General features: G+C 34.2%; 2 protein-coding genes across 2 annotated transcripts in view; one reads left to right on the top strand and one right to left on the bottom strand.

Moving 5' to 3' along the window:
• The window catches only part of kctd16a (potassium channel tetramerization domain containing 16a), a 29,595-nt gene extending 26,144 nt beyond the window's left edge, over positions 1-3,451 (bottom strand). Inside the window, exon 1 of the mRNA XM_067365284.1 lies at positions 2,647-3,451. Coding sequence (XP_067221385.1) covers positions 2,647-3,451 — 805 coding nt within the window. The remainder of the gene's footprint in view (positions 1-2,646) is intronic.
• Positions 3,452-11,559: 8,108 nt separating this feature from the next.
• Positions 11,560-14,077, top strand: part of nr3c1 (nuclear receptor subfamily 3, group C, member 1 (glucocorticoid receptor)) — a 28,355-nt gene continuing 25,837 nt past the window's right edge. The window contains exon 1 of the mRNA XM_067385034.1: positions 11,560-11,863. The gene's annotated coding sequence lies outside the window, so the exon portion shown is untranslated. The remainder of the gene's footprint in view (positions 11,864-14,077) is intronic.

Below are 14,077 nucleotides of genomic sequence, written 5' to 3'. Positions count from 1 at the left end.
ATCAGCATGAGCCATGGAATCAGAGGAAAATTATTATTTTTTTAAATAGCTTCTAGGACTTACACGTCAAAAGTTATGAGCATAAACATAAATGAATCTTTGAACTGTTGGTGGCGTTAGAGGGTTTGAGGTAGAGACTTTGTGTGCCAAATTTCATTCCTTTTTACCATTCGGTTCTATGGGATGCCATAGACTCAAGAGCGGAATGTTGAATAATTCAAGAATGAAACAAATGACTGTCCTTACAAGTGAGTCATTGAATCATTCACTTAATCAGTTTGTTCGAAAACACTGATTAATTCTTAAATTAAACAGTGAATGCTACAGTGTGAGACACAGCAGAAAAACGTACAAAGTAACTGCAACATTGTGTCTAAAATGTAAGTTATTCATTATAAAATTTGTACATCAGAGTGAAATGAATTGCAGAAAAAGAAAAAATGTAGGGCGGGGACTTGGTTCAGTGCATCGGTTGTTGATTGGATGTTGATATGTGGGTTTTGCACTCAAACGTGAAGGCAGGGGTTTAAGTGACTTCACTACTTCATTGGAGAAGTCCTACATACGTCAACAGAGAGAAGTCACAGTTGATATTTTCAACATTATGAGGTAAACATATGCACAGATGAATAGTTCACTATAAGATCAATAAGATGCATTTAGAAAAAATTTGATTTAGCATGACTCCTCATGCCTTTATTGTATATCTTGATTTGTCATCACAAGTTTTTCCATTATGTGTGGGCTATGGGAGGGGCTGAATGCTGCAGTAATTACACTGATGACAGAGAACAAATCATTAAGCAGCCATATGTCCATTAGCCCCAAAAATCTTGTGACTGTCCTCCAGAAGCTCTCCGTTCCAGGCCCACTGTTTTTAGGTTTTCCAAGGGGACTCGTTTGGAATTAAGCACAAAGTGATTTTTAATTGGCCATATGCTGCATCATCTCTCTCATTTAAGACAAAGGCAAGTCAAGTGAGCCACTAATGAAGGCAGGCGCTGTAGAAAAATTATATCCAAATTGTATTTAAATACAATTTGGATATAAGAGAGACGAAAAAGAGGGTGAGAGAAGGGGAAGGGGACATGACCATCAGATTACTGAAATATTCATACCACACTCTGTTCATATCCCTGAGAGCTATACCTGAGGGAATTCTCCACATCTGCATTGATTCAAACGCTTCTATCAATGTTCTTAGTGGAAAACCTCAGTTTGCTAATATGCTACTTGAAGAAACGTGCATTTGTCGCCAACAGAATTGAGCACATTTTATTAGAATTGATCAGGATATAATTGATCAAACTATATACGCCGCCTAGTGGTACGCACTTTAGTGTTGCGTCTCTTAATCAAATACACTTTATCCTAAAGGTTTATAATTTCGACTTTACTTAGCTGGAGCACTGTTATATTCGATTCTGACCGGTTCAAAGTTCATTGGTCAAATATTTCTGAAAAATAATTTATTTAGTCTTGAATCGATCATTCACTCTAAAAAGTGCTGGGTTAAAAACAACCCAAGTTGGGTTGAAAATGGACAAACCCATGCAGCGTTTGGATTGTTTTGACCCAGCGGTTGGGTCAACATGCTGGGTATTTTTTATGAACTCAACTTTTGTTTAAAAATTATTATATGGCTGGATTAAAATAAACCCAAAATAGGTTGGAAATTAAAAATCAGACACATAATTACTAGAGGCAACAATAATAATTAAAATGTGAACATTTATTATCAGGCAATTTAATAAATGTTTATTCTTTAATTATTAATAATTTGTTAATTTCCAACATACTTTGGGTTCATTTTTAAGCAAGCAATACAGTACTTTTTAAACAACACTTGAGTTCATAAAACTACCCAGTAGGTTGGGCAAACATTTAACCCAACTGCTGGGTTTGTCCATTTTCAACCCAACCTGGGTTGTTTTTAACCCAGCATATTTTAGAGTGAACTTATTAATAAATGTTCACCTTTTGATTATTATTGTTGCCTCTAGTAATTAAGTGTCTACATTTTTAATTTCCAACATTTTGGGTTCATTTTAAGTCAGCCATATAGTAGTTTTTTTAATAGAATAGTTGGGTTAAATAAAACTACCAGCGGGTTGGGCAAACATTTAACCCAACTGCTGGGTTAAAACAACCCCAATCGCTGTCCATTTTCAACCCAATGAAACAATTCCCTCTAGTAATTGTCTAAATTTTTAATTTCCAACATTTTGGGTTCATTTTAAGCCAGCCATGTAGTCATTTTTAAACATTAGTAGGGTTAAATGTTTTATTTAACAACCCAATCGCTGGGTCTGTCCATTTTCAACCCAACTTGGGTTGTTTTTAACCCAGCATTTTTAGAGTGTACTTATTAATAAATGTTTACCTTTTGATTATTATTGTTGACTCTAGCAATTATGTCTACATTTTTAATTTACAACATTTTGGGTTCATTTTAAGCCAGCCATGTAGTCATTTTTAAACAATAGTTGGGTTAAATAAAACATTTAACCCAACTGCTGGGTTAAAACAACCCAATCGCTGGGTTTCTCCATTTTCAACCCAACTTGGGTTGCTTTTAGCAAGCGTTTTGTTTAAATAACTGACAACAATCGATTATGATCTAGCATGGTTGTTTACTGTACTTACGGTAGAAGACATACTCCGTGTTATTGGACCAGTTTCTGTCGTCTGTGTGTCTGTTGTGAGGAGATGTGGTGAGTGATGAATTGCACGCGACGATGTGGAATCCGCTCTCCGCGAGCATATCAAACGCTCGCTCCAGGTGGCGAAACTTGAGGTAAAGCTGGGAAGTGTATCGCTCAGGTGGCCGGTCAGGATCCCGGCTGTCGTTCAACGCGTCCCCGAAAACTTCTTTAGCCAGACCGACCCTTCCGCAAATAAAGATTTTGGGTATTCCTCGAGGTTTTGGATCAGCGTCCCTCCCGAACGCGCACGAGCTCTTGTATCCCACCGTGAGGAAGCCGTAGCGCCGATCGCGCGCGTCCAGGTAAGACGCGGGGAACAACCTCTGATCGCTTCCCTGGGACGCTTCGTCAAAATCACTGTGAGTGTAATCATCTGGGGTGAGGATTTTGACGAGCTCGGGCAGCTGGAAGAACTCAGCCTCCCGTTTCAGCCTCCCTTTCTCCGGGAAATAATCCGGCAGGACGACGTTCTTATCTCGGAGATAGTCCAGCACATATCGAAACAGAAATCCGTCCCTGTCAATGAAGAAGCGTCCCTTGATGTCCTGCGCGAGGTCGTTGGAAATGTCCTTTTTAGTGGAGAATAATTTCCCCAGCAGTGAGTTTGGCACGCTGGTGAGGGTGGCATGGCGCGTGTAGTACACCTGTCCACCTACATTGAGCTCAACCACGTCTGAAGAGCAACTCTGAGCACATCCACTGTCCTTGGGCGTTTGATAAGTCCTGCAATTTTCAGTCAGGGCCATTTTGGCGATGCACACTTCAAAAAATGAAAAAGCGAAGATGCAAAAGTTTTTGATATGTGTTTGCTGAGCAAAAAGTCAAGAGGAACATAACCTGCACACTCTGTTCACAGTCCATTATGTTAACATCTCTGAGACCTGCATGGTGTGTTTATAAAAGTATAAAGGCATCAAAATGAGGCTTCTCCCACAAATGCAACTGGGCGTCTATTGCCAGATGATCTATCTGAACACACATCTCCTGTTATTTAGAATAACGTAGAAATAGAAGAGCTCTCACCCATGGGAACCAATTGTGCAGCTCATGTAACCTCCAGCTGAAAATCCAAAAATAAGTTCTGCCTATAAAAAATGAAAAACTGCACCAGCCAAGACAGCTTCAACTTCCTTCTCTGTCCGTTCAGAACAGTTATTCTACATGTATATGGCACCCACCCAGCATTTCTCGAGTTGGAACGGAGGGTGCGTTGGGAAGTTTGAGCATCCTTACTCTCCAGAGCACCAGCAGCGTAGTGCGAATGAATGCAGCGTGCTGAGAGAGGCTTTGGACGGGGGAGGGAGACCATTCTTAGGGAGATGAGCCTTACATCATCTTAAAGGAAAATGACAGCTGGAAAGATACAAGCGTTGCACCCTGCTTCTCCACATTTCCAGATATGCTCATGCAATTATTGTGCTCGATGAGAACATGAAATGCTTGTTTTCATCTCAGAACTTCATTGATTTAAAGTAGTTGAGCTCAAATCCCACATGCATTCCCAGAGATTTAAAAAATGTTGGGTTAAAACAATCCAAGTTGGGTTGAAAATGGACAAAGTCGGCGACTGGGTAGTTTGACCCAACATGCTGGGTAGTTTTATTTAACTCAACTATTGGTTAAAAATTACTGTATTGCTTGCTTAAAATGAACCTGAAATAGGTTGGATATTAACATTTATTAATAAGTTTATTAATATTGTTGTTTATGGGTTGTTTTTAACCCAGCATTTTTTAGAGTGTATCTTTGGTGAGTTTTAGGGGACCTCAGTGTACGTATGTTATGGATTCAGGACCACGGACAGATCCGCACAAACTTGGTTCCAGCTGGCTTACTACACTCTAAAAAATACTGGGTTAAAAAGAACCCAAGTTAGATTGAAAATGCACAAACCCAGTGATTGGGTTGTTTTAACCCAGTGATTGGGTTAAATGTTTGACCCAACATGCTGGGTAGTTTTATTTAACCCAACTATTGTTTCAAAATTACTGTATGTCTGGCTTAAAATGAACCCAAAATTAAAAATCAGACACATAATTACTAGAGGCAACAATAATAATCAAAAGGTGAACATTTATTAATAAGCAATTTAATAAATGTTTATTGTTTCATTATTATTCATTAAACGTATTAATAAATGTTAATTTTCAACATACTTTGGGTTCATTTTAAGCAAGCAATAAAGTCATTTTTAAACAATAGCTGAGTTAAATAAAACTACCCAGCATGTTGGGTCAAACATTTAACCCAACTACTGAGTTAAAACAACCCAGGTGCGGGGTTTAACCCAGCATTTTTTTAAAGGGTTAGTTCACAATTCTGTCACCCTCATGTTGTTTCACACCCGTAAGACTTTCGTTCATCTTCAGAACACAAATTAAGATATTTTTGATGAAATCTGATGGCTCAGTGAAGCCTGCATTGACAGCAACATAATCAACACTTTCAATGCCCAGAAAGCTACTAAAGACGTATTTAAAACAGTTCACATGACTACAGTGGTTCAACCTTAATGTTATGAAGCGACGAGAATACTTTTTGTGCACCAAAAAAACAAAAAAACGACTTTATTCAACAATATCTAGTGATGGGTGATTTCAAAACACTGCTTCATGAAGCTTTACGAATCTTTTGTTTTGAATCAGCGGTTCAGAGTTTGTATCAAACTGCTTAAGTCACGTGAACTATTGAAATTTCTAAACACTTATGATGTGACGAAGCCTCCTTTACTGAAACCATGTGACTTTAGCAGTTTGAAATGCGCTCTGAACCACTGATTCGAAACAAAAGATTAGTAAAGCTTCAGTGTTTTGAAATCACCCATCATTAGATGTTGTTGAATAAAGTCGTTATTTGTTTTTTTGGTGCACAAAAAGTATTCTCGTCGCTTCATGACATTAAGGTTAAATCACTGTAGTCACATTGACTGTTTTAAACATATCTTTAGTAGCTTTCTGGACACTGAAAGTGTTAATTATCTTACTGTCAATGCAGGTCTCACTGAGCCATCGGATTTCATCAAAAATATCTTAATTTGTGTTCTGAAGATGAACGAACGGATCGACATGAGTGTGAGTAATTAATGACAGAATGTTCATTTTTGGGTGAACTAACCCTTTAAGAGTGTAGAGGCAACAATAATAATCAAAAGGTAAACATTTAATAAATGTTTATTGTTTAATTATTAATAATTAAACTTATTAATGCACTTTAATTTATTAAATATATTAATAAATGTTAACATACTTTGGGTTCATTTTAAGCCAGCCATATAATAATTTTTAAACAACAGTTGGGTTAAATAAATTGTTAGTCAAACATTTAACCCAACCGCTGGGTTTGTCCATTTTCAACCCAACTTGGGTTGTTTTTAACCCAGCATTTTGAAGAGTTGACATATATCTCACAATAAATTGAGTGTTGAATGTTATTCAATAGTGCATCGGCTTTATGCAATGAAACTACTTTCCTATCGCTTTGGCACCGTTCAGAATATACTGTAAAATCCACATATCCCAGATTTAATGGCATTTTCTTTACTCTAACCCTCACAAGATTGCACAGATCCAGAGGATTCTTTGAGTTAGAGAACATGTTTGTTTAAGCATGCAAACCTTTGGCACACTGTGCTGATCTTGTTTCAAGGAATTTGCGAGCGCTGGCTTTGAGGCTGTGGTCACGCTTACCCAGCTAATTTTGTGTATTCTGCTTGAAAAAGTGTTGCTAGGCACCGACAGGAGAAACTGTGAGTGGGATTCAGATGGCAAATGCTCTGCTGTTTTCTTTCTTATCTGCAATAATGCTTTATGATAAAGGACCGGCAACAATACTGGCATGAACATAATGATATAAGTTTACTCCCTCTTAGAGACTGCTATAAATACTCAATTCTCAGATGATATGAATCATTAGACTATAGACTGCCAGCATATACTTGATGTTATTCAGTCTTCGTTTTAAAGCAGGTAGTTCAACATGATCACATCTGAAGTTGAAGACGTGCCTTAAATAAAGCACTTAAATAATGCAGGACAGTTCTTCAGGTACACGTCCAGCACTCTTTAATCATTCAGCCCTGTCAGAGTATTTTGAGTCACTGCAAAATGTATTAAGAAATGTAATAAATCAAATAAAAATTAGCATTATCCAATTCATCCACTGATTAATGTGAAGCTTGCATGTTGCATTACAGATAATCCATGTATTATAAACATATAATCTTTTGATTACTTGGATTACTGGTCAAACTGTGTGGTCTTCATCCATCCATAAGCATAACACATACACTTCGGAGGAGGGAGTCGTCATCGCTGTGCAGCAATCCATTGACCTAGATTTTTAGTATTCTCTGGATTTCAGCCACCCCAGCCTCAGAGAGGAGCCATTTATGTGGATTTGGATGTTTCTGTGTTGCTGCCTTTGTGCTTAATGGAACCAGAAGAGTGCCATTATTGCAATTATTTATTTTTCAGCTCCATGGTGTGCTTTTGAGAGTGAGGGTTTGATCCGGTTCCTTGCATAGCGCCTATTTCTACCCATATTTTTAACGGGTTTCATTATTGCTGACAGTTTATGAAATAGTGTTTATGTACAGCTCCACATATTTTACATATTTTATCACCTAATTTTCTGTTTCTCCTTAAATGCATATTATCTACAAAGCAGTGTTATTTTATCATTATTGAGATATTATTAGGGTCAAAGACATTTAGATGTCCGCATCAATAGAAATTTACAAAAGTGATTTTTATACATAGAAAGCACATTAAATGCAAGGTTTCAAATACGTTTTGGGAGAATAAAATGTCAAAATGTGGGTGAAATAATGTGATTCTGTGTAACATTTTTATTTATATAAAAATTGAAACATATTTACTCTGACCTGTACGTATTAATATATAAAAAAGAATAAGTGGGCATAAATTTTATTTATGAGTAAATCATTCTTGCTGACAAATAGGTAAAACCTAGGATAGTGGCTAAGTTTAACAATGTAAAATTACAAGTCATTTGCATCTGGGGTAAAAGTGATTAGTCTTTAATATGGCATCATTTAGATTTTTGCCTGATAAAATTAATACACAGAATGACTTTTTAGTGGGTTTCTTCTGTAAATCACGGTAAAAATGAATGATATTTAATTTCTGCTCAGAAGAAAACAAACAAATGAAACAGGACCCATTCTGATGTATTGAAAAACAACAACTACAATTCAAAGCTGTGTTACACTTATTGTTTTGATGCTTGAAAACCCTTTTTCGTCTTTGACACATTAGTTTTATTAATATTTTGAATTAATGGTTAGGTTAAAGCTGTCCATGTTACTGTGTAATTAAACTTTTGAGTACTAGCTAAATGTACTTACTATAGGGTTAGAGTAGGATTAGGGGTTGGTTTAGAGTCAATTGCATGTAATTAAGCACAATTTATAGTAATTACTAGAGTAACTACATGTAACAAAGACACAAATAAAGTATTACCAGTTTTAATATTTATATTTTCCATTTTAATTTAATTTTAAAGGTTTAGTAATTTTGTGTTTGTTTTTTTTTTAAATATATCTATTTTATTTTTTCTTTCAGTTTTAGTTATTTTAGTACATCATACGGAAGAGGATTAGGGCCAAGCAATAATAAAAAAATAAAACCATCTCGAGATTTGTTAAATTTCGAGGAAAAAGTTGTTAAATTTCAAGAAAAAAGTCAAGATAAAATGTTGAGAAAAAACTTGTTAAATTACAAGAAAAAAGTCGAGAAAATGTTGAGAAAAAACTTGTTAAATTACAAGAAAAAAGTCGAGAAAATGTTGAGAAAAAACTTGTTACATTTCGAGAAAAAAGTCGAGATAAAATGTTGAGAAAAAAGTAATTAAATTATGAGAAAAAAGTCGAGATAAAATGTTGATAAAAAAAATCGTTAAATTATGAGAAAAATGTTAAATTACGAGAAAAAAGTTGTTAAATTTCAAGAAAAAAGCAGAGATAAAATTTTGAGAAAAACTTGTTAAATTACGAGAAAAAAGTAGAGAAATGTTGAGAAAAAACTCGTTAAATTTCAAGAAAAAAGTCGAGATAAAATGTTGAGAAAAAAAATTGTTAAATTATGAGAAAAATGTTGTTAAATTACGAGAAAAAAGTTGTTACATTTCGAGAAAAAAGTTGAGATAAAATGTTGAGAATAAAGTAATTTAACAAATTTGTTCTCGTAATTTAACGACTTTTTTGAAATTATTCTCAACATTTTATCTTGACTTTTTTCTAGAAATTTAACGACATTTTTCTCATAATTTAACGAATTTGTTCTCGTAATTTAATGACTTTTTTCTCGTAATTTAATGACTTTATTCTCAACATTTTATCTGGACTTTTTTCTCAAAATTTAACAAGTTTTTTTCTCGTAATTTAAGGAGTTTATTCTCAACATTTTATTTCGACTTTTTTCTCAAAATTTAACGAGTTTTTTCTCAAAATTTAACAACTTTAATCTCGAGATGGTTTTATTTTTTTATTATTGCTTGGCCCTAATCCTCTTCCGTAACATCAAGTTAAACTAAACAAAAATAAGAAATGTTGTCTTAACAACTATAGCTGAAATAAATTTTTTTTTAATCTTTTATGTTATTTTATTTAAAGCAAAACATTTTTTGTGTAATCTAAGTTATATTAATAACCTTACTTTCATGTTATAAGTTAAACAGATGTTATATTAAACTCAAATAAAAAATAAAACGCAATCTGGTAAGTAGCAAATTTACTTTATTGTTATTTTATGGCGAGATTTTGTGTCACTTCACCATTTTTCTGCATTTGTAAAGGATAAATAGGGTGTGACATTACATTTAGCTCATGAGACGAGATGATAGACAATTTTAGGTTCACAAGAATGAGATATTTTAACACAGTTTTTAAGAATTCATAAATTACAAAATATATGACTGGAAAAGTGGTCTTTTATTCACTTGAAAGTCACAAAATGCAAAACCTACCTATGAAACAAAACATCTGCAAGGTTGAAGTGTCACCTACAGTATAAAAAGTATAAGCTGTTTGTTTGTTTGTTTTTACTCCTCTTTGCAAAAACACTCCAGATGTGTGCAACTGCGAGGGCGTCTCCTGTACCTCTTCAGGTCCCCCATAGCTTTTCTGTAGGATTCAGGTCTGGGCTTTGGCTGGTCCATTCCAAAACATTCATCTTTCTTCGCTGAACAATGCACGCTTTGCACGTCTCCTCAATCAAACACACCTGATTCAGATCATCAGGAGACATGCAAAATGATCAGTGCTGGTGGAGGCTCCAGGAACGTGTTTGGAAACCCCTGATTTAGATAAGTGTTTTGGATCATTGTCATGCTGAAAGTTTTCTTCATTTTCAGCTTTCTAGAAGAAGCCAGAAGGTTCTGTGCCAAAAACGACTGGTGCTTGGAGCTATTCATGTTTCCCTGTTCCAGCTGAAGAAAAGCATGTTGCTGCCCCCACCAGGCTTCACCGTGGCTATGATAACGACACTGTTGTGCCAAACTTTTACCACTTGTTGATGACTGTCTTCTCTGTGTTCCACGGTGTATCGAATGCATGTGACAGAAAAATCTTACAAGAACAGCTGGGATTTATATGGAGTTAATCAGAATCACTTCAGGTGAAGACAGGTACTTGTTTTCACATGAGCTTGATGATTGGTTTATTCTGAACCTATACATTTATTTAATAGTAAATTTTATGTTTTTTGTCTGTTTTAACCGGTGTGTAGACATTTTATATCCACTGTACATAATTTGGTGTTCATTAACCCTTGTGCATCACAAAAAAGGGTCATAAAAATGTGAAGCTTTGGAGCAGACTTAGGGAACGACATGAGGGTGAGTAATAAATAACATTATTTTCATTTTTGGGTGAACTAACCCTTTAAAGTGAAGATGCATAAGATAAATCACATAAATAATAACACACAGAAACAAAATAAAGCTAAAAGCTTGAAATACAAACTTTGTTAATAGTAATTTTCTACTTCAAATGATCATAATGATCATTTATGTATTATATACAGGTCATTGACGAATAAGGTTCTTAAAAGTGTAAAAAAATATAATGGAAATATAATTAATTTAGAAGTTTTATTAAGTGTTAATAATGAAATTATGTGATTTTTATAAACAATTAACTCTGCTTTTGTCATTTTTTACAAGATGGACTAAATTTGTCACCAAAAAAGGAAAAAATTTCAGTTTTACCGAATGACGATATATTTTTAAACAATGCAAACAGGCTGATATCTAGCAAAAGAACAAACATTTAATATTTATGATGTCACAGAATGATGTCACATCCTGTCACATGATACTGACCGCATGACTTGATCCAAAACGATCCCTTTATATCGGTTACTCCAAATGACATCAATGAAATTCATTATTTCTCATAACAAATCAACGATTTCTACACACAATTTTAACACCATTTTGCACTATGTTGATATATGATGTTATAAAATCATGCCAGAATAAAAAAAAATACATTTATTACATTTTAAGATATTTTAAACACAAATTAAATGGCTGTATTGAGACTTTAAAATACTTTTATATGTAGCAAAAAACCTTTTGGATTCAATAAAAGAGATCTAGTTGTACTTCCTTACACACTTTGGATGTCATATCTTTGTTTTTTATTATTATTAAGACCCATACATGTAATAACCGACACTTGTGTATGTGAATGAAAGAAAGAGGAAAACAGAAGAACAACAGAGACAGAAGCAGGAAGAGAGAGAATTATGGTGAAGTCACTGTAATAAGAGGCGCGATGTAATAACTCGTTACTGCCGATAGGTGGCACTGCATGTTGTAAACAGGGTCGCCACGGACCTTTCTACTGTATACTCCATTTTGAATGTTTTTATGGTTTAGGGATTTATGGCACGCCTCTTTTCTCATGGCCGCAAACGAGAAAATTGCCTGGATTACCCAGATGGGGTTATGAATTCGGATTAAAACGCTGGACGATATCGGATCTGGGATCTTTTTTACGCAGTTTGCGATTTTTCTTGCTCTTCTGAAACGACCTCAGACTGCAGTGAAGGCTCTCATGTTGTTGCTAATCGCTTCCACACAAAAACAATGTCAGATGATGCAACATATCAAAACAGGAACGTAAATATAAAAAGGTACGTCTTATTTTTTGTCGTGAATACAAATATTGGCTTCGATAGCGTAGAAGTATAGCAGCTAGCTTCAGATTGGTACGTTAACTCTCGTTTCTACATTCTGACTGAACTCGTGACTTGTTTTTCGCGTTTTTTTGCCGTTGAATAGTTCTTGCTCTGCAGTTTGGGCGATTTGTGTACTTTTGGCTGTTTCGAGTTATTTTAAATGTTCAGGGTTTAAATGTGAATTGACTGACTCGTCTGTGGATTAGCAGTGAGAGTAAGTAGGCCTCAGTGCGTGTGTGTCTCGCGCTTCTGCTGGAAGGGCGCGAGATCAGCGCGAGACTTACACATTTTGGAGTTTTAATCCGTTTTTTAGTTGTAAAATGTGAGCTGTATGTATTTATCTGCAGATAACGTGTAAAGATAACGTTAAAGTTTACGACATCCTATTAGGCGGTTGTAAATACGTCTACTTACGTTAAGAGCGCGAGCTAAGTGCGTGACGTGTATTTGACGTAACGTTATAAGCCATTACTGTTATTTTAATACATTCAAATATCGATAACTCACACAATTTCAATATATATACTTGAAAGGCGTACATATTAGTGTGTAAAAATCAGAAAAAAAAGAAAAATCCAACTTCTCGCGGGTCTTTTTGATTGTTTAATTTATTAATTTTTTTATGACTGTTGTGGCTAATACTTTACCACAGTTTTGAATGTTAACAACTAACTTTATGCTATTGTAAAATCAGAATGAGATTTATTCGCTCACACACATAAGAAATTTGTTTTGGTGAAGTTTAGGCCTAAGTTACTATATGAAGGATAAAAAGGCTGTAATAATAATAAATAACAAAGATATGACATACAAAGTATGTAAGGTAGTACAACTAACTTAGATCTCTTTTATTGAATCCAAAAGGTTTTAATTATATTTTGCTACATATAAAGATATCTTGAAGTGTAAAAAGTGTCATTCGTCATTCAATTAATTTGTGATTAAAATGTAATAAATGTATATATTTTATATTCTGGCATGATTTTATAACATCATATATCAACATATTACAAAACGGTATTAAAATTATGTGTAGAAGTCATTGCTTTGAGAAAGAATGTCTGGAAAAATGAATTTCATTGATGTCATTCGGAGTAACCGATATAAAGAGACCATTTTGGATCAAGTCATGTGGTCAATATCATGTTACAGGATGTGACATCATTCAGACACCTGCAAAGGACCACATGCTCATGAAGCAAAGTAACTAACTCTCTCTTAACTATTTGAAAAATTCATATTTTCACTTGTTCATACGCATGTCCCGAAACATCAGGTACAACCGCTATAAAACATGGAAAACATGGAAAATGTTTAAATATTTAAAAAACTTTACTAAATATAAAATGTTTGATTGCCCTTTTGCTAGATAACAGCCTTTTAGCATTATTTGAAAATATCATCGTTCGGTATAATCAGAAGTGTCATTAGGTGAAACCAAAATTTTGGTTTAACAGAATGACTTTTTGGTGACAAATTTTGTCCATCTTGTAAAAAATGACAAAAGCAGTATTAATTGATTATAAAAACCACAAAATCTCATTGTTAACACTTAATAAAACTTCAAAATCAATTAAATCTTTGTTTTTTGTTTTTTTTACACTTTTAAGAACCTTATTCGTCAATGATCCATATTAAAAAATAAATGATCATTATGAACATTTGAAGTAGAAAATTACTATTATAAAAGTTTGTGTTTCAAGCAAATCTCCTAGTTTAGCTTTATTTTGTTTCTGTGTGCATTTTTTGAAAATATCGTCATTTGGTATAACCGAAATTTTGGAAATGCTCATTGGGTCAGCAGGGTTGGACAGAAACAGGTGGGGAGGAAAAGAGACATACATGTTAACTGCAAAATAATTAAGGTGAAAAATTAAGAGTGAAACCATCGGTGTGGGTGTATATATATATATATATATATATATATATATATATATATATATATATATATATATATATATATATATATATATATATATATGGCTTGACAAAATATGTACAAAATAATAAACTATATACAGACACAATTTTGCTAGGGAATGTGAATAAGAAAGGACCAGGATATGTACAATTATAAATAGTGTGTTGGGTAGATGGCCTGGGGGCAAAACATTTTTCATATACACTGTAAAACCGAATAAGTTCAGAATACTCAAAATTTTGTAGACA

This window comes from Chanodichthys erythropterus, chromosome 1, assembly GCF_024489055.1.
Source record: "Chanodichthys erythropterus isolate Z2021 chromosome 1, ASM2448905v1, whole genome shotgun sequence".
Taxonomy (NCBI): Eukaryota; Metazoa; Chordata; class Actinopteri; order Cypriniformes; family Xenocyprididae; genus Chanodichthys; species Chanodichthys erythropterus.
This window is presented reverse-complemented; position numbering and strand designations above follow the sequence as displayed.